The 21,672-nt window shown below is 46.4% G+C and overlaps 2 protein-coding genes across 2 annotated transcripts in view; both read right to left on the reverse strand.

The window, feature by feature from the left end:
* Positions 1 to 21,672, reverse strand: part of LOC135908893 (uncharacterized) — a 517,064-nt gene that overhangs the window by 79,518 nt on the left and 415,874 nt on the right. The window lies entirely within an intron of this gene.
* LOC135908862 (uncharacterized) lies at positions 8,328 to 15,451 on the reverse strand. The gene is made up of 5 exons (XM_070532712.1): positions 15,270 to 15,451; positions 13,551 to 13,712; positions 13,148 to 13,388; positions 12,809 to 12,916; positions 8,328 to 12,039 (listed from the first exon to the last, which is right to left on the reverse strand). The coding sequence occupies exons 1-5, from the start codon at positions 15,449 to 15,451 to the stop codon at positions 11,119 to 11,121; spliced, it is 1,614 nt and encodes a 537-aa protein (XP_070388813.1). The 3' UTR covers positions 8,328 to 11,118.

Here is a 21,672-nt window from a genome sequence, read left to right on the forward strand (position 1 = left end):
AGACCGTCTCCTCTCCGCTCCTCCTCCGCTCTCGCCTCATGCTGTCACCGTAGCCTCCTCCTCAACTTTCCTCCTCGCGCGCACGTTTTTCACCTGCCGCTGCGCTCCGTGGTCACTAAGTTACGAGGTATTGCAACGCCGACGCTCAACGCAGGAATGGACGCCTAAGAGCTGTGCTCTATATCTTCGTAGCGCTCTTTTCTTCAAGTGTGCTCTACAGTACACGAACAAGGGCACGCACACGACGAAAATTACGATTTAGTGTCGCAGCATTTCAGTCGCTGACAGATGCCTTGGACCTTCATTTTCGCAATAGCAGGGACATCGAGTTGAATACGGTCAGCCAGTGGGAGCGAGACAGCGAGAATAACGCAAACGAGCATCTGGCTCATGAAGGTGTTGATAGCGTACGCGGTACTCCAGAACCGTTATTACGCTATAGAGATACGTGTATTCATTTTGTGCTCCAAGGGACGAGACAGTAACGCAAGGGCGAACAGAAAGACCCAGCTATGCTCGGAGCAAACGCATTGGATTGCCATTAGAATCTTCCTCTTTGCCCAGTCTACATTTACATAGTCGCAGTGAAACTGCACGCGTTCGCGTTTGTGCTGTGGGGTAACGAAACAAAGGCGACGAGAGGAAGCCCCAAAGCCTGCTGAAGTCACGCTTGTAAAATAAGTTTTTTTTTTCTTTTCTCAGATCCACGAACTGGCATTTTATGAAAATATTGTATTATGATTAGGCTGTCCCAATGCCGAACCAACACATCGAAAACGCTAGTTTCGAATGGTTTGAGTGAACGGATTAACAAATTACAGGCAGAGATGTGCCTACGGAAGAGGATGCGGGGGAGCGGCGTCTAACTGGAGTGGGCCTACATATTTCTCCTTTCAGTACGAAGCATCGAAGGCGCATTTAAATAGGATTACACGTAACGCCTATGCTTCCTTACAAGCATGCGTACCATTCAACTACAGGTGGACGGCCTAGGAGCAGTCAGTATGGAGCACGGCAAAGCGAACAATGCACTCTCCTGCACGCTTAACCCGGCACTATAACGCCTTTTTTCATATTCTTGTTGTGGTATATGGTGTGTTCAGGTCACGATTCAGAGCACGCGCTATACAGATGTACCCTCTCTTCCTGCAGCAGTAAACGTGACCTTTTGCGGTCTGCAAATCGTTCGCACAATAGCGCCACGAGCGCCTCTTGTGTGTGCAGGTTAACTGAGAAGACGGTACCACGCATTATCCGACCAGAATATTCATGAGCGCCTGTTGCTTAAGCTATCACCTTGTGACAGAGCAGCTTAAGCAAATACGACGGAGAAAACGGGAGCATCACAGAAGAACGTTTGTCCTGGGAGGTTTGTTTATCGCAATTATTTTTATGTATAAGTAGCGGGGAAATCGTGCCACCACTGTCAACGCCGTTGCTGCTCGTCTGGAGCGAGGAGATGCTGTTTTTAAACGCAGTAACTCGGAGCAGATCGATTCAGAGAGCACTTGTCGGTATAGTATGTTCTGTCCCATAGACGTATACAAAATATTACACGCAAACACACTTCTTCAGCGCAGCAGCAACATTTTTTTTCTTTCTGTCTGGCACATTTTTCTTGGTAATTTTGCTGCTTCGCTGTCGATTCCAGAATTAAATGACGGTGTTTTACGTGCGAGGACCACCACCTCATTAGGAGACACGGCGAAGTGTGGAAACTCAGGATTAATTTTTGATAACCCGGGAACTTTTAATGCGCCGCTAAATTTAAGAACTCTTGCGTTTCTGCGTTTTGGCCCCACTGAAAATCGGCCACCGCGGCCAGGATCGAGCGACATATCCACAAAGTTAGCGCGACGAGTATCCACTCGAAAAGAATAGCACCTCCGGAATCTTTATCTGGAGTGACAGACTGTCTGGTTTCGCAGAAGAGGCATGGAAGACGAGGGTACGAAGACGTACCCAGTAGGAAGAGAGGGTATGTCTATATAGCACGCACTCTAGATGGTCAACGTTGGTGCGCCATCCGGGTTGATTAAATGCGGGAGAGTGCCACGCTCCCCCGCACTGCCCCTTGTCCTCCGATTTTCGCGCATTCTGAAACCCCGTCGACGTTGCGCTGCCCATAGAGCTTCCTACAAAAATTACTACGGAGGATCTCGTAGTGTGCCTGCTAGTGTGTCTACGGGACCTGTAAGTAGAGAGGTTCAGCCGGCATGGGAATGTGGATGTAGTGCATGCATTTACCTAAATTTCGTCCGCTTGGCTTTGAACAGCTCTGAGAAATGGTCAGTTTGAGCAAACTGCGTGCGTTATCGATGCAACAACTTACATTATCTACGCATGTGGGGCGTTGCTATTTCGTGCTTGTTATTTTTATAGAACTATGAGTGGTTGGTAATGTAGAAAGATAACGTATCATAGAGATAGTCACAAGAACGTTTCAAGCCACAAGGACGAACATTAGACAAATCCATCTAATAATCACAATTCCCATGGTAGCAGTATGGTGCACTGGAATAGGGCAGTGTGTGAGTGGTTGGTAATGTAGAAAGATAACGTATCATAGAGATAGTCACAAGAACGTTTCAAGCCACAAGGACGAACATTAGACAAATCCATCTAATAATCACAATTCCCATGGTAGCAGTATGGTGCACTGGAATAGGGCAGTGTGTCATCCGGCGGCGAAAACATAGCTCTTTTCGCGATGACAGCTTTGGGTGCTGGAGCACTTCGGCCTGCTGCAACATCTGTAGCTGCAGCCTGTACTGCTTATACGCGAATCCATAAGAGTGCAACAGAGGACCTCCGGTATCTGCGGTTACGGTTGTTGCGGAAGTCAAGCATATCCGTGCGGAGCTTGCCGATTGCGTGCTGCGGTTTTTTCTACCGTGCTCGCACATTTTAAAAAATATGTTTTTTGGGGGGGCACGGCAATTCTGGAGTTTGTATCTGTTTTTTTTTTCATATAATTCTTTCTTTTTTTGTGCATTGTGGTTCCTCAACAACGAATAGAACAATTCTGGGTTTTATCAGATCGAACTTATTGGATGTGTTCTTGCCCTTCGGCACCTTTTTGCGGAGTGATATGTTCAAACAATGGTGACAGCATTAGTCAATTTTTTTTTCTGCAGTGAAACCTGGCCACAGCTTTTCTGGCTGATGCAGCGTGAAATTTAGGAGTCCCGTGCGACCCGTGCAGGTGCTCCTTCCAGACTTCTCATCCTCGTACGTTTCCAAATACTTTGACAGCAAGAACGTATGTGTGCTTACCTAACGGAGCGTGCAGAGGGGAGTTTGTCTCCTGCAACCGAAACACTGAGCAGACGATCAGGAACAATTTATGATCTGTGATTGTAAATGTGCTAGATTAGGCGACGTTATTGATGTATAATAATAATTTGCCGTATTAACTTTGTGTAAATGATATTAAGTACAATTGTGTTTTGAGAGCGTTTCAGTTTATAAGTGCAGGAAGTTTCAATAAATACATTTATATTTGTCGCGCTAGGCACACCAATCGATCCAAGCGTAGTTTGGTGGCGTCATCGCTTACGCAATCACGGTTCTTCTGTTTTGCTACAGGGACGACACACTGCCCCATTCCAGTGCACCATAGCAGCAGAACGATTGGAGCGTCAGAGTTCCGTGCGGTAATTTTTGAAGGAAGCGTTACGGCTCTGTATAGGCAATCCTGCCAAACTCAATACGAGTAGAGAAACTTTCTTACTGAACAATCTCACATGACCTGCACCCATATTTTCATATGATCCTATAAGACTCTGTACGAAAACATGTATGTTTCCATATAAACGCACACGATCATATCGGATTATGGCACGGAGTATATGGCTCACTTACAATAGAGATTGGTGGCACATGCGACCTATGCGCCTTCACGGTAGCACGAAAGAACATGCTCAGAAGCACAGGGCACGGCAAGAAAGGATGACGGTACACAACATTCTCTCTCGTAATATTATGCGGATATCACTCGCAATGTACACAGGGCTATTGTGCGCTCTAAATCTACCGCTTCTCCATTATGAACGGTGCGGTGGCCTAGAGACCATGGTGGCTCTCTTCTGCTGAGCGCTAAAACAGCTCCGAGATGCTGAGTGCGAGATTCCTGATCGCAGCGGCCGCATTCCACTACGGGTGGAACGGAAAAAATACGGAGCATTGGTTGCAGGTTAAAAAAAAAAAAGCGAGGTAGGCAAAAGTGAGACAGAGCCCTCCATTATACGACCTCTCTGCCATAGCATCTATTTGGCATCGGAGTGGTAAACCCAATAAATTACATGCATATATATGAATAATTAGATTGACCGGTTGATAGATGGTATTTCGTGTTTGTTCACTGGGCGGTGCATACACATACAAGAATGCCGGAGAAGCCCGGCATAAGACACTGGCTGTGTTGCCGTGCTTCAGAGTTCTGGAGGCACGGCCACGTACGCATTGTTGGGACACAAAATAAATGTGGAACGGAGCGCCTATAAGCAATAGTATCGGCGTAACTTAGATCACGACTTTGCATCTGTGCACGTAACTAATTGTCTCAACACTTTCACATATTGGCGGTACCGCAATGCGTTTTGTTACCGTGTCCCCGTGGCTTTTGTGCGCGTGTTAACGAGCGCACGCGCAAGCTAGCCATCAACGAGAAGCGTCGTTTGCGCTTCAACGTGAACGTTTGAATTCTGTGTCCTTTTCCTTTTCTAATATAGCCTTTTCTATATTCTTCTGTTAGAAACTTTTTGGACAACATTCATGAACGTACAGAAGAGGCATAGCCGGCGCCGTCTCGCAGCCATTTCTTGCAACACAAATAACAAAGGAGACGAGTTCGAGACAAAACTCGCTTTTCTCAGTCACGCCTTACATGAATGTTGGTTTTCGGGTCCCAGCTCTGTAATACCTAGTGCAGGCTATATCGTGCGCACGTAGTCGTATTAAAGTCCTAACAGTCCGTCCCTGCGGCACACAATGTGTGTGTGTGTGAGTGAGTGAGTGAGTGAGTGAGTGAGTGAGTGAGTGAGTGTGTGAGTGAGTGAGTGAGTGAGTGAGTGAGTGAGTGTGTGTGTGTGTGAGTGAGTGAGTGAGTGAGTGTGTGTGTGTGTGTGTGTGTGTGTGTGCGTGCGTGCGTGTGTGTGTGTGCGTGTGTGTGTGTGCGCGTGTGTGTGTGTGCGTGCGTGCGTGCGTGTGTGTGTGTGTGTGTGTGCGCGCAATACAAAAATTTTGTGCAAATTGCAACAGCTGCTGTGCGGCAGCGCGCACCACGCAGCCACTCCTCATTTTATGTCTGCAGAACATAGGCCGCTATGCAACTATGAAGAACACCGCACCGCGACTCAGGTGCGCGCCAGAAAAAGCTACAATTGTCAAAGACCAACTCAGCCGACACTCGAAGATAGGGTAATAAGTAAGAGAGATGGCTCGTACTTTCTCATTCGGGACACGCACACAAAGCGCCGCGCATAAAATAGGGACCTAGGTAGCCTATAGACGAGAAAACCATGGCCAGGCGGCGCTACTGCGCCGCCTCACAGCGCCCCCAATGTGGAAAGGTCAATCAGCGTGGTCGCGCTGTGGCGCAGTCTCCACTTGGTTTACATTGTTTCGTCCGCGCTTTTCTTCGCTGCTCGTGCTCACGGCGCTCCGTTTTCGACGGCGGCAGATCGCTTGCTTGCGCAACAGCGATGCAAAGACTGCAATGCGGCTTCAAGAAGGTTGCCGACGCCGACAGATTTTTTCGTGGCGGAAACCTCACGAAAGGGGAGCGTCTGCTTCCGCACGTGTACGGCGTTGAACAAATCGTGGACGGTGATGTGACAGTGAAAGCTAAATGCGTGTCACAGGTGTCCGACAAGATCGTATACGACGTCGAGTTAGAGGTATGCACCAAGTTCAGAAGTTTAGCCACTTTTATTTCTATATGATGCAGGTACAAAGCGGTCATGCATACTTGCAGAGATGTGCTGGAACGGTGACGATTGCAGTTAGTTTCCTCGGTAGCTGAGCGCGCGCACACGGCTGCTCTCATTTTGTGCTTCCACCTTTTGCTGCTAAATTTCTTGGCTGGAGCATTAGTAAATTACACGTTTGTGTTCGTTCTGATTTGCGCGGACCTGTCAGTGAACAACGGCAAGCGTTATCGATGTCATCGCTTCGCGAAGCCTGCTTGTTTTTGCATTGAACCAGTGTCACTGCGAGGTTTCATTTGACATATCACGTGTTGAGAGAGTTCAGTGCTTACAATGCGATCCGTTGCCTGCGTCTTCCGACGCTGCTCGTTGATTAAAGGATCATCATCGCCTACTCACTTGCCCAATAAATAATTACAAAAATATTTTCTTTGCAGCTGTGCTACATCAGCTATACCTTTTACGCTTATCTGCTGGGGCACAGCTCATTTAAGACGAGCGAGAGGTGGTGTTCCGGCACCCCAATATTCGCGAGCGTATGTTTATACATAACCTATTTAGAGAGGGGTATTAAATGCCCCCATGGCTACGCCTATGCTTGTCTGCTCTACGTATAACAAATCAAAAATTGCGTACCTACGGGCAACGGCGCATATCTTGTGATTCCACCTTTATTGCACAGGTTAAGCAGCTCTGCTTGGTCGCGAGAAAATAATGCAGTAAAGAGTGTTTTCAGGATTCACATATATTTTTTTGCAGTTAAAAGCGTAAGTTCCATCAGCAACTTGTGCTTGTCTGCCCTTGGTATGCATGGTAACAAAGCTAAAATTGCATATCCGCGTGATGTGCGCAGATTCTTTTTATGCAATTGCGGACTGTCAGGAGTAATCTTTTAGCCTAGTTCAACTTGCCTAGTAGGTGCATGTTTTGGTCGAGCATAAGTGCAAAGTGTCCTTGTGCTGCGATTTGTGCAGAATAACCAAATGCGAATTCTCAAATATGAACCCCCATTTAGAGGCAGCAACACAGCAACCACACAACTTCTAGACATGCAGTCTTGCAGCCACTACATGCAGTAACCATTTGTGTCTATCATATCAGTTGGCTTTTATTCTTGGTCGCAGACCGTTGCATGCCCAGGCTAATTTGTACAACAGTACTATGCTGCCAGCAGTGACAGTAACCTCTAAAGTAGAATATTTGTGCTCTCTCTAAGGAACCTGTGCCTGACCATAGGCCAGCAGAATAATTAAACTGATACTCGCTCATTGTTATTTTTTGCGGGTTATATATGTAGTTACCCACACGTTTTCTGCATTCACTCGCATTCAGTCACTTTCACTGACCAGCACCCACTCATGCTGACATGTCTACTACCACTCACCAACACTCACTAGCATGCTCATGCCTGCCTTTCATCACTCACTTAAGTTCCATTGTACTTCCGTGAAGTAAATGCGGGGCCATTATGAGTCAATATATTTGTGTATGGATGATCTAGGTGTTTCAGGCATACACATGTTTTGTGTGTTGGGGAAGGGAAGGAACTTTTGCAAGCATTTGACAATATTATAATAGTGTTGGTTAAAGATATTGATATGAAACTTGACACAACCAGACAACTAAATGATGCACCTCAATTGCCATTGTTTCTTCAGCTCTTGTGGTCATGCCCTGTAAAGCGCCAGTTAAATATAAGCAAAGGAAAATGCAGCTGCAAAGCCGGTATTCAGGGCCAGTGCAAACATGCCGCTGCTGTGTGCCTATACATAAATAACCACGAAGACAGCTCCTGCACAAGTGAGCCCCAAAAGTGGGGCAAGCCAACTAGCAAACCCCTGCGGCAGCCAGAACAAGATCTCCTAGACTTGTTTCCAGGTGAGCTTGTATAAAAATTTTGCCATCTCCTGCACACTTTTTTGCTGTCAAGTTAGACTTAAATGAGTTCATACATCAACTTAATTACAGCTTGCATAGACCCTGGTATGCACAGTCATTATGCACATTTTCTCCATAACAGCTCAACAATCTAACTCAAAGGATATGAAAAAGGCATCGAGAGACATTCTACTACATTATCCAGAGATAGACTGTTCCCTGAAAGAGGTAATGATGCTATCCAAAATGCACGAGGACGACCTGACCTGCCGGCAGGTTCTGGATAAGCTTGTTGAGCAGGCCTCAAATGCAGCAGATGAAGCCACCCTTGACGAGATGCTTGCTACAATGCTTCGCAGACCAGTGTACCATTACCTCTCTGTCGTTGACAGCAGGACAACACAGCAGTGGGATTTTGTTTCAGAGCTACAGCCTAAAGAGGCACATGAATATACCACCAAAGTGATCTTGAAAGAAAAATTCACAAGGCTTGCTTTGCTCACAAAAGAGCAAGCAAACTGCACAAGGTAACTTCAATTTTATTTAATTCGTTTCACGCATTTCATGACTATCCAATAATACAGACTCTGGAACTTTTGAAATGTACAGGTGGCATGAGGAACGAAGAGTGCGAATTAGCAGTACGAAGGCTCACAGCATTCTAACAAAGAAAAATGATGAAGGATTAACGAGTGCAGCCCAGCAGCTACTAAGGCACAGCACTTACAGAAGTGCTGCAATGCATTATGGTAAGGTTACTAAGCACAAAAGTGTTGCACTGCATGCACATGTTTTTTACAGAACTTAGACAATAACAAAATTTATGACACAATGGAAGCAAATCTTATTGCACATGTACTGCAGTTGTGAGCTTAACTGCTACAGTTGGTGCATGTTGAATGGAATCAAACAGTGCAATAGATGGGCAGAAAAAATGAAGACTAGAAATAAAGTGCTGTGCCTGCCTTCTTTACCATTCCGTTTGGCATGCACATGTGCACATCTGAATAAATTTTTCTGCAGGAATCAAAACTGAGGCCACAGCTAGGCGCAATCTGGAGCAAAAACTTGGTGTACGCATAGTTCAGGTGACATTCTTGATGAGTTTCAATCATTTATTACTTTACTAAGTGCACATATTCAAAATCTATGCTAGCTATAATATTACTTGCATTAACTTACATACATTGTCTCCTCTAGATGGGTCTCATTGTTCTGCCAGAACAACCATGGCTATGCTGCAGCCCCGACGGACTTGCAAATCTCGGTGGCGAAACTGTTCTCATAGAGATTAAGTGCACACACAAGTACAGAAATGCACCCTTTCTCAATTACGAGCAAAGGACCTGTGAGCTGCCTTACCTTACATTTATTAACGACATTGTTGAGCTAAGGAAGACACACAGTTATTACACACAAATTGAAGTTCAGCTGTACGTTCTAAACCTTCAGCGGGCTCTTCTGTACGTGTACAGCCCAAACCAGAGCATTATTGTGAATGTAAAGAGAGACGAATTATTCTTGTGGAAGCTGATTCCTAAGATGGAGTACTTTTATTTTAAATTTCTAATTCCGGCATTGTTTTGAATTATGGTTTAGTCATGGCACTGCGCCTTGCTCCATTTTAACTTTCTGATTTTGTGCCTTCAGTTATGCAAGATTTTTGTATATTAAATTCTCAATGTTGTCTTCTTGCTATATGTAAACCTTTTGCTTCTTTCCTACTCTCTCTGCTAGCTATCATTGTTCGGCTAAACATTAGGTACTGTGCACGTTAAATAACTCCAGATGGTGCAAATTTACATCTGCTGCTATGGCATGTAAAAGGCCAGAATTGTTTTTGTTGCACCAATATCATGGGCATGCATTGCTTGCAGTGTTCTGTGTCTCTAACAGAGAGACTAATGTGATAACACAACATTTTTTATGTAGCACTCTAATGTCTGTTGCATGCTTACTATTTGAGAAGCAATAACAGTGCATCATCAATATGCTATGAAGGGGAAGTAAATGGCCCCAACAACCAAATGCCAATCATGCATAATCGTCCAAGCAACCCTAAGCAACCCTATGCATAATCGTGCAAGCAACCCTACGTTGTGTGTACATTCAGAACATTATTGGTGCTTGACAATTGTTTATTATCACTGTTTTCCATTTTTCACATTCATCTGAATGTACTGTTTTTCCTACTCAAGTCATGAACTAACTCACCAAAGTACAATACTCCTGCACCCTTACCATTGCTACATATCATCATCTCATACCAATACCACCCCAACTGCATTAATAACACTAATACCAGTGATGCTATCAACACGGGTAACAACAGTTTAAATGACAGCATCTTTGCAGTCACACCTGCAACTAGTAAAGCACTACTCAGAACTACAAGAAATACTACTGCTTTTAAATAGGTGTGCTGCTAGTTAACAAAATAAATTCGTTTGCAACAAAAAGCTTTCATGCTTAGTGCTTCTAGTCACATGCACGGGTAACGTAAAGACTGTGATGTAAAGATGAGTACAAATAGAAACACCAGCAGTTCTTATGTTCTTGTTACTACATTGCAACAGAAAGTTACACAAATCAACGAATAGCTACGCACAGGTTCGCCACTACACTATGTCAAGTGTGCTTAAACACGTACAGTCTCTTGTATTAGCATTCAAATGCAGCCTGTATGAAACTGTAAATAAAGTTTGTTGTGCAACAACAAAAACAATAAAACTGTCCTTTTCTTTTGAAGTCACTGGTCCATGGTACTATGCTCAGCCATGTTACCTATCCATTTCGTAAAGAAAACATGTAAGCTATTCAACACAAAACAGAGTGACTCAAACAGAATGGAATGCATGTTACACTAACCGAGCCTCCACTAAGAGAGCCAAAACACTAAAATGTGCTAAAATGATTGTTGGGTTCTTCTGTCAGACAAATATAACTACAAGAATTTCTAAAGCCCTTTTTGAACAGTATGTTGTTGTCAGATCTGTTATGTGAACATGAGTGACACTCAAAATATAAAAGTAAAGGGTATGCTACATTAGAGGAATTGCCAGTTGGCATAATAGGACAGAACACACATTTAAGAGCACTGGTTTCTCATGTTAAAACGAACATTAAACGATGCTGTTGCATGAGCTTACATCAAAACCAAGCTGAATGTTCTTGGTTGAATGCAGTTAGAAGCAAAGAAGGTGAATTTAAAGGCAGGCTTACAATAAAGTGCTTTGCACAATGAGGTATTAGAAGCAGTTTTCCAGAACAAATACAGCATGTAAAACACAGTAGTCTGCAGAACAAACAACTAGTTGCACTCTTGCTTCTTGATTATAGGGGGCTCCATGTTCACAAGGGCAGCACACACAGCAGCTATTTTCTTCATGTGTGGTACTAAAGTCAGGGGCACTGTGTTGCTTAGAATACGATATGTCTTCAGCCTTCGAATTACCCTCTCCACATGTATGCGAACTGATGCAATTTGATACGTCATGTCCATGTCTTCCTGAGACATTTGCCCTCCATTCGTATTGAACGGTGGCATCAGCAGTACTGCTCCCTTTCCCTCAACTTCTGTCCTAATTCTTGGGAAGCCCTTGTCACTTAGCACTAGATCTCCAGGCTTTAGAAGCTCTAAAAATCCAGAGTCTTGTGTAATAAAAGAGTCTGTGAGCCGCCCACCATACATTTTAGACATAAATGCTATCATTCCATTAGGAATTATACCTACCAAAAACTTGAGTGTGTAAGTCCCTTTATAATGAGAAAACATTACATGTTGCTGTTCCACTTTAGAGGGCATTTCTGTTCGAATTTCAGTGCAGTCTATTATAAATGTACAATTAGGATAATGTTCTTTAAATGGGAGGGGCAAAGAGAGTTTGATAACATCTCGTGAAGGCACAAACACCCAGTCTTCCAAGGCAACACTAAGGAGGTCAAGTGTTCTCCTGAACACATTTGATGCAGTTGTGGTGCTCACACTAAATATTGCAGCAAGTGCACTGAATGTCACACCAAGCCGAAGTTTAGCTAAAAACAAACAAAGTTTGTCCTCACGCGTCACATCAGTGCTTTTGTACCTCGAATGAGGGAGAAGGTTCAGCAGGAGACTAAACACAGGCAGTGTAACGCCGCACAGGTCACGCAGAGCTTCCTCATTGTCCTTCACCGAGTTGAAGCCCTCAAAGCTGCATCTTCTTTTCCAGTTATAGTCTGTGCCAGTCACCTAAACAAATTGGAGGAAATGGTTACTATAATGCACTGAAAAAAATATACCCATGGGTCAGTAATAAACTGCTAGGAAGCTCACGAAACCACTGCATGTTATTGCTATCGTGATTACATGAGTATTCAATATTTTTTTCTGGCACCTGTGTTTTTTAATAAAACTGCATATGGTGTACTGACATAATTTATTAATAATTTCGTTAGTATAATTGGTATAATGAAATAGTGGCAAATATGCCATATTTATCATTTTATGTATTATATTTTGTGGGAAACATTTTTCTAGTCCCAACTACCTAGTAAAGGGTTCAATGACCCAGTCATGCTGTCCATAACAGCTTTAGGTAATAAGCTTCTCCAGAATTTGTTCATTCTGAGAAAATAAAAAAAAACAGTTTGTTTACGCGCGAGAAAGCTTTCAGTAGATGGCTGACGGGCACCAATATTTTTACCTCAGCATGGCTAAAAATCTTGCTGGAACAAAGTGTTGATGTTCCCTGACTGTTCATTTCTAGTTCTTAAATTCAACATCTTGGTGCAGGCTCAGTTGGTTCATCCTAAATTTAAGCTAAAAAGGTGCAACTGGAACAAGGACACCAACAAAATTATTAGTTTTTTTCTTGTAGTGTGTAGCTTTTTGTTTTTGTTTCAGTCATGCTGTTTCAGCATAGATTCCACTATCTACCTCTCAGTTTGGGTTTCATTTGCATAGTACTCTCCTCACAAAAACTGAATATGTAATTGGCAAGTTCTGTACAATCACAAACCTTGTCACTTTGTTCAGCATGCGTGACTTGTGTTGATGCTTCAGTCCCATTGGTTGCCGAGAGCAGGAGGTCCAGCTTGCCTGAAGCAGAACATTCTGTCTGGCATCCCTGAAATAGTTGCCACAGAACAGCACAGGCTTCAATGAATAATTGCCACAGCTTGCTACATGGAAATATATTGAAGGCACTTACAAAATAGTAATGACAGGACAAGAACTAGCACAGAGTTGCTGGACAGAGGAGTGCACCTAAAGCCATTCTTGCTACCGTTCTTAAAATGAAATATTTCTCTACGATAAAATAATGCTGGCCTGTTTATGAATAAAAACATGTAATTACAACATCAGTCACTCTGGCAGCAGGAACTTCTGTTGTTATGCTACTCGATGACGGGAAATCCAGTGGGTTGCTTGTTGACAGTTCTGTCAATTCAGAAAGGCACGTTGTGGAATCTCTTTCACATGTGTCGTGCTGCTGCTCCGGAGCTGTGTCACTGCAGTCCAAAAGCGCATGTTCTAGTGGTGCTGACTGCTGAGACGACTGCTGCGAGTGCCACTGGTCTGTTAGACGCCGCTCCCATCTGCATCGCATAGAAATGACATGAGCCTATTTGTCATGGGAATTAAATTACTTCCAATAAAATGTTTGCAAAGGTAATGTTCGCAAAGGTTATGTGTGCATATAATATTCTACAAGAGTGCTACCACTAAAAGTCATGATACTTGCGCATTGCCAGTCATACCTTTCCGCCCTCTCTCGATCTGGTGCCTTCTTTCGGTACACAGGTGGAAAGATGGTAGGGATGTATGATGGATGTTCCATTAGGTCACTCTTGCAGTTTCCAACGAAATGGGTGCTGCAAATTCGTGTGCTTTTGGATGGCTCCCAGGGAGTGTCATCAGCACTGCGAGCACAGAAAGAAGACATGTATTAGACACAAATAGGCATGGAACTATACTAAAGAGAAAGACCATCTTCCCATCTTTAGCAACGTGGCCTAGCCTATAGCTCATTATACCCTGTCAGGCTTAGGTTCAGGCAAATCACAGATTAAGATGTTTTTGGCAAACTGTACATGCCTTTAATACATGGCGATTCTGAGATGCTAGTGCCTGTAACTTGTGCTGCCTATTTCTTGTCCCAATAACGTCACTGCATGGCACGAAGAGAACTGCATTATAAAGCTAACGCAGTAATGTGGGAGGTTAGGCGAGTTGGTGATTAATAATCATACCGTGTTGGTGAAGCAGCGCACTGACCAGTACAAAGAGGAGAGACACAAGCACACCGAGTGTCTTGTATTCATGTGTGTGTCTGCCTTGTCCTGGTCAGTGCGCTGCTTCACCAGAACACTAAAGCAATTTCCTTCCCAGAGTACACTAAATCCTAGAACACAACAGCCAGAACACACATCTGCTCAAAATTAACAATTTAAGTACTACATAGGCGCATATTGCTTTATATCATGCTTCAATAAATATTTAGTGTAAATCACGCCTTATTTAATGCAGATGTTGGAGTCATTGCAACTCATCGCATTAATCAGCAAGGTGCCTTTTCACTGCTAATGAGAATTGGCTCGTACAGACTGCTCCGCGAAATGAACCCAGACCACGTTAACAAGCGATTACCTTAGGACCAACAGCACTATTAGAGCATTAGAGATACCTGCCTCACCAAAGCAAATCTAGTGCCTCGTCGGACGAACAGCTAAAGTAAGCTTGCACCGATGGCCGGTTACTACAGGAAACGAAAATTTTTGGCAGGAAGAGTGAATCAGCAAGAATGTGCAAGGTGGTAATTACCTTAAAGCAAGCTTGGCTATTGTGAACTTAGAAAGCGTGGCCAAACAACAAACATAACGCGCACGTCTCGAGCGGCTGCTTTCCGATCTGTCGCTCCGACGCTCGCGACGACCGCGGCTTGCATTAAATGCGGTCTGCTAGCACACAAAAGTAGCGCGCGTCCTCTTTCGTTACCTGCACAACTAGTAAATTAAGTTGCAGCATTTGGAAAAGCGAAATAATTATCTAAAGCTCGTCCATGCCGATTGCGAGTGAAGGCACAGTACAATCAAATAAATTCGGGGCTTTTAACTGCCAAAAACCATGCAAAACCACGAAATCATTATGAGGCACGCTGTAATGCGGAGTCTCAGAAATAATTATTACCTCCGGAAGTTCTTTAACGTGCACAAAAATCAAAGCACACGGTAACAAGGGCGTTCTTACACTTCGCCCCTATCGAAATGCGGCCGCCGTGGCCGGGAATCGAGCTCGCGTCGTCGAGCTCAGCGGCGCAACACGCATGCATTTACCGCTAACAAGCGGCGGATGTCAACACAATTCAACAACGCGGCACGACTAAACAAACGGTTGCGCGCTAAAAACAGGCATATCACTATTTTGTTTTCATCGAGCGGCCGTGATATTGCACGCGAATTCGAAAGTATGGTACTTACTTGACTCGGCGCACTGCAGTTATCCATGCTTGTCGTCTGCCCTTCTCGTACCACTTCCCCGGAAATCTGTAGAATTTCACGGGCGGCGTTCTACCTTTCGTGTTCTCAAGGCTGTTGCGGCAGTCAACAACACAGCAGTACTGCGTGCCACCTTTCCTGGCTGATGAGGTCGCACTCGCCATCGCAAAAACAACGCGCGCGAGCCAGCGCGAGCGCTCCCGCCGTACAGAACACGGGCGCGCGCTCGCGCACCGACGACCCCCGAAACTTCCATCGGTCCGCTAGGGGAGCATTCGGCGCTGGTTGCGCGCGGGCAAACTTTAGGTTGCCTCGTCTATCATTGTGCAATGCTTGACGTGACTCGGGGCTCCCGCGTGCCGCCCTAGAGGAGCATCAGAATCGGTGCGGCAGTCGACGTCTACAAAAGAAAGAAAATTAGGCCAATTTTCGATATAAGGTGAATGGTGACCCTAGTGGCGTTTTCGATCGTCAAAAAAAAAAAAAAGAGACAGACATTTCTTTTTCTTTTAGTACGGGATATGCAGCACGCTAGCAAGAGATTGTTGCAGCTAGGGTGGCACTCAGGGCGTGGACTCCACCAAGCCCATCGATTACGACGTCAAGTTGGTGAAAATGAAGGGAAAAAAGGTTTACTTAGCTTAGGTACACGGCTCCAGTGCGGAAGCGCACTACATGTGGAGCAAGTTAACGTCTCAGTTCACATCAGGACCCTCTGTCCTCACTCTCAAAAAGTGTCTACTTTTTATCCACTCACCTTCCCTAGGCCAGTCGGCTAGGGAATCTGAATACTGTCCAGAAGCAACTCAGCGTCGTCGACTCCGTTGCGATACCACGCCCAGGCTATACATAAGCCGCTGTAACTCCGCCTCGAACAGACTGGTTTAGAATTTGTGGCAAAAGAAATCATCGGGCGACACCTGGTTGGTTCGTCGTGGTTCACCACGTTCTTTGCGCAGTCTGCAAGGTGAAGGTCGGGCTGAGGGCTTTTCGTCGAATGCTGCAGCAGCCGGCTTGCACGCTGTCTTTCTTCTTCGCTCAGCTTGCCAGGTGATTTGACTTGTCTAATTAAGTGCGCTTATCCATTCGTTGAGGAGGAGGAGGAGGAGGAGGAGGAGGAGGAGAAACTTTATTATTGCAGAAACCGTTACGCGGTTTATTCCTGGGTGGTTCCCTCTGACAGGGCTCCACTGGCGATCGCGGCTCGCCGGGCCTGGTCGAGAGAGAGAGAGAGAGAGAGAGAAGGGAAGACGGAAAGGCAGGGAGGTTAACCAGACTGAGTCCAGTTTGCTACCCTACACGTGGGGAGGGGAATGGGGAGTGAAAGAGGAAGAGAGAGAACTTAAGTGTAGGATGTCTATAGCCGGGCACTCAAGTCCGTTGCCCGCAGGTAGCGAAAAAGCGCTCGAACGGCTTTCTGGGCCAAGGAACTGTGAGGCCAGGCTCCCAAGATCTTCGCTTCCGTAAATGGCCTGTCATCCAGTCTATTTAAGGCACACTGGAGAGTCTCACGTTGATTATCGAAGCGAGAACAGTGGCACAGAAGGTGACTGATGGTCTCTTCACACTTGCACTTAGCGCACATTGGTGAATCCGCCATTCCAATACGGTAGCTGTAGGAGTTGGTGAATGCTACTCCTACCCGCAGCCGACACAGCAGTGTTGCGTCACGTCGTGGAAGGTTCGCTGGTAATGTAAGTTTCAGTGAAGGGTCGAGGCCGTGTAAACGACACTTAGAGTTCTGTGGTGTGTGCCAGCAACCTAACGTGATTGCACGAGCGAGACTGCGAAGCTCTCTTGCAGCGTCGACTCTGGATAAAGGTATAAGCAGTGTCGGTGAACCAGCCTGGGCACGTCGGGCAGCGTCATCGGCGAGGTGATTACCAATAATGCCACAGTGTCCCGGCAGCCACTGAAATATGATATCATGTCCTCTTTCAGATGCGCAATGGCAGGTTTCGTTGATTTGTGACACCAGCTGTTCATAATTGCCACGTCGTAAACTTCGCAAGCTCTGGAGGGCTGCTTTCGAGTCACAAAATATTGCCCATCTGTTGGGCGGTTCTTTTTCAATATATTCGACAGCAGCGCGAAGAGCGGCCAGTTCAGAACCTGTAGATGTCGTTACGTGTGAAGTCTTGAACTTGATGACGACCGATTGAGATGGTAGAACAACGGCGCCCGTAGAATTTTCCGAGACGGAACCATCCGTGTAAACATGAATTCGGTTAGCGTATGAACAATGAAGAAGTTCCAATGTGATCTGCTTGAGAGCCGCGGTGGTCAGGCCAGCTTTCTTCACTATTCCTGGAACAGCAAGGTACACAGGAGGCTTCTTCAAGCACCACATAGGGGATGGCGTTCTTGTTGCGGGTGAGTGCCTCAAAGACAAAGAGTGCCGGTTAGCCGCAATTGATCTGGAGAACGCTGCCTTGGGTCTTTTCTCAGGCAAGTGAGCGAGATGGTGGTCAGGGACTCTGGATATATGGCGGACATGCGCCCGGAGTGCGTCGATATCTATATAGGTCCTTATTGGGTTGTCTCTCGCGGTGGCAATTGTTGCCACGGTTGAAGCATTTCGAGGTAGCCCCAGACATGTTCGAAGGGCTTGGCCTTGAATGCTCTGTAGGACATGGATGTTAGTTTTGTTAGCATTGGACAGCACCGGTGTGCTGTATCGCAAGTATCCCAGGAAGAGCGTCCTGTATAGTTGAAGCATAGATGCCACAGATGTGCCCCACGTTTTTCCGGCAAGAAACCTTAGTATATGGGAGATAGAAGTAAGCCTCTTCTTCAAGTATGAGATGTGGGGGCTCCATGAAAGGTCTCTGTCTATAATAACGCCTAGGAATCGGTGAGTTTTTGCGTAGGAAATTGGTTGGTGGTCAATAGAAATGGGGTACCAGGTCATGGGCTTGTGGGTAAAGGCGACTAAGGCGCACTTCTCGGTCGAAATGCTGAGGCCTTGCGCACTCAGGTACGATGATGTTAGGGTCACTGCTTTTTGGAGCCGTGCACGCACCTGGAGACGTGTAACTGCCGAGGCCCATATGCATATGTCGTCAGCATATATTGAAAGGTTTACTGTATGTGGTAGAAGGTCGGCAAGGCCAAGGATTGCAAGGTTGAACAAAGTGGGGCTAAGAACCCCACCCTGAGGGACGCCACGGTAAGTGTAATGGTCAGCAGTTCGGCCATCTGCACTGTGCACAAAGAAGGATCTTTTGAATAGATAGCTCCGAATCCACCGAAACATGCGTCCACCAATCCCGTTATTTTCCAGGGCATCAAGGATGGCTTCATGCGTTACATTATCATAGGCGCTTTTCACGTCGAGGAATAGTGCAACCGATATGCGCTTGTGGTGTTTTTCTTGTTGTACAGACGTGACTAGGTCGATGACGTTGTCAATAGAGGAACGGCCTCTTCTAAAACCAGCCATGGCATCGGGGTATACGTTGTGGCGCTCAAGATACCATTCTAGGCGGGTGAGAATCATTCTTTCCATGACCTTCCCAACACAGCTGGACAGCGCAATGGGTCGGTAGGACGCTAGGTCAAGTGGCGACTTTCCAGGCTTCAGGAGTGGTATCAAGCGGCTGGACTTCCACCGCTCAGGAACGACGCCATCATTCCACGACTGGTTATAACATTCCAGGAGTCTGCTTCGGCCATCTTCACCTAGGTGGCATAAAGCAGCGTAGGTGATGCCGTCTGGTCCTGGCGACGAGGAGCGCCTGCAGGAGGCCAAAGCAGCGTCCAATTCCTCAAGTGAGAAGGACACATTCAATTCAGGGAAGCGTGTCGCAGGAACCTCACCCAGAATTTCGCCACTGATGGTGACCACACTGCCTGCAATCTTCACACAGAAGTCTTCGGCTATATCGACCTGTGAGCGGCCTTGATAGAGGGCTAGGGCTGAGAATGGGTGTCGTTGCTGTGGAGACGAGCCAAGGCCGCGCACCGTCCTCCATATGATAGACAGTGGCTTGCGGGGATCAAGTGATTCGCAGAACGTCTTCCACCGTTGCTCCTCCAGCCTGTCCATACGACGTTGGATTTTCTTCTGTATACGTCGAGCGACTCTAAGGTCATGAATGGACTTCGTGCGCCTGTATCGCCTCTCGGCTCTTCGGCGAATCGTTCGAAGTCGCTCAAATTCCATGTCAAAATCCGTACGTTTTTTAGTGGATGTAAATGTGTACTTAGACGATTCCAGTACACTTGTAATAAGGTTCTCAATGGTGCCGGTAAATCCTCCTTTGCATGCCTCTTCCACCTTTGTCTTATACGTTGACCACCTTATATATGCTTGTCGGGAAGTACAGGAGGAGGAGTTTCCAAATCCAGTGATACTTAAGTAGGAGGGAAGATGGTCACTACCATGCGTCTCGATGTCAGCGAACCATCGAACATTTTGACCAAGTTGCCGTGACACCAAGGTCAAGTCTAAGCAACTGCTGTAGTTCGAACCACACAAGTACGTCGGACTGCCATCGTTCATAATGCAAAGTTCATGGTCGGAAGCAAATTCCACAAGTTTCCGGCCCCTGGAATCTATTCTGGAGCTTCCCCAAGCCAAGTGATGAGCATTAAAGTCTCCCGTGATAATCCAGGGTCCAGTAGTCGCCGTCAGGATGTCTCGCAATCGGTCGCCGTCGAACCGACTATATGGGGATATGTAGGCGCCGATAAGAGTGAAGGCCACTTTATTCTTTGTAATGCGGAGACACACATATTGGTTTCCATCATGAGGCTGCACCGAGTGGGGAATGTAAGTCAGTTCTGTACGGATGTAAACAATTACTTTGCTGGATTGCCCGCACGTCGACGCCATAAAGGCTTCGTATCCAGAGAGTCTTAGCGCTTTGGACACGTTCGGTTCACATATTACCACTACAGGAAATCGGTGCGTGAAAACGTAGTGGCGGAAACATGAAATCCGTGATTTAAGTCCTCTGGCATTCCACTGGAAAATCGTCGCGCTACGCACTTCATCACGGAATGAAGGCAGTGGAAGAGCCATTGTGCTTATGCAAGATTTGCAAGCACTGGGCTCAGGGCATCCAACACTTGCACTGCGCTTCGAGCTGTTGGCGTATTCGAGTTGCCCACAAGCGTGCGAATCGCATTTATCAAAGACTTGAGCATTATTTACAATTCGGCGCTCATGCTCTGTCAGCTGATCTGGGTGAGGGGTGGAGCATTGTGGTGCCTTTCCTTGTTGAGGTTTTTCCACAGGGCTTATCCTTGGCAGTGGTGGCCATTCCTCATCCACGGCATCCTTTTGAGATGCTCCGTTATCCATACACGGTTTGGAAACGTTCTGCACTGAGGTTGGAGCAGATTCAACAGCAACAGGCTGTGCGGCACGCGTATTCTTTGTGCGGAGAGCAGAATTCCTTGATGAGCGTCTGCGACGAGAACGACGTCGCCTGACATCAGCAGCTGCTTCACGATGAGTCGACCGGTCCCTCACCATTTTCTTCAAGATGGAGAGTTCTCGCTTAACTCTAGGACAGTCCTTTGATGAGGCATCGTGGGGCCCTTGACAGTTCGGACACTTATAAGTTTTTGCCTGGCAGTTGCCTGCAGAGTGTGGCGCTGCACAGCGGGAACATACAGCAGACTTTCCACAGACGGCGCTCACGTGGCCGAATTTCTGACAATTTCTACACTGAAGCGGCTTGGGAACAAAGGGCCGGACAGCATGTCGAAAATGACCTACCTTCACATGCGATGGAAGGCAGTCACCTTTAAAGACAAGTTTCACGCATCTGGAAGTTCCGAGACGGGCCACTTGTATTATCTGGGTCCCATGATTGGCAGGCTTTATCAAAAGTGGTAGATCCTCGCCTGAGATGGCCGCATCAATGTCATATATGACGCCTGTAGTAGTCTCTTTTCCCATCGGGATGATGGTACGGACGTTCATGCCACCGAGAACAGTGACGGCGCGCAGAGAATCTAACGCCGACGCGTGGGCGACGTCTACCGCGACAATATTCTTCCGAGGGTTGACTCGTACGTCCTCAATGCCATTTGGCAACAGTCTCTCGAGTTCAACCGATGCAACTTGCCTGTTGAGGAACCTCATGTTGTCGGAGGGTAGCACAGGTAAGAAAAGGATGGTGTACTTCGGCGAACTCTGCGGAGTCCTCATAGTAGATGTGTCCACAGAGGCCCTAAGCATCCGCCGCTTTGCTTTCTGACTCAGGACAGTCACGTAGTCGTCGTCGGAGCTGTCGTCGCTCTCGGTCGAGTCTATCAGGGTAGCCTCGCTGTCGCTCGAGAGGCTGTTCCGCTTCCTTGAGGCTGCCGACGCGGGCGCCGCTACTTCAGGTGGGTTTGCGGGCGGCTCCACTTCCATTCCCGTCGGGCAGGG

Source organism: Dermacentor albipictus, chromosome 1 (assembly GCF_038994185.2).
Source record: "Dermacentor albipictus isolate Rhodes 1998 colony chromosome 1, USDA_Dalb.pri_finalv2, whole genome shotgun sequence".
Classification (NCBI taxonomy): Eukaryota; Metazoa; Arthropoda; class Arachnida; order Ixodida; family Ixodidae; genus Dermacentor; species Dermacentor albipictus.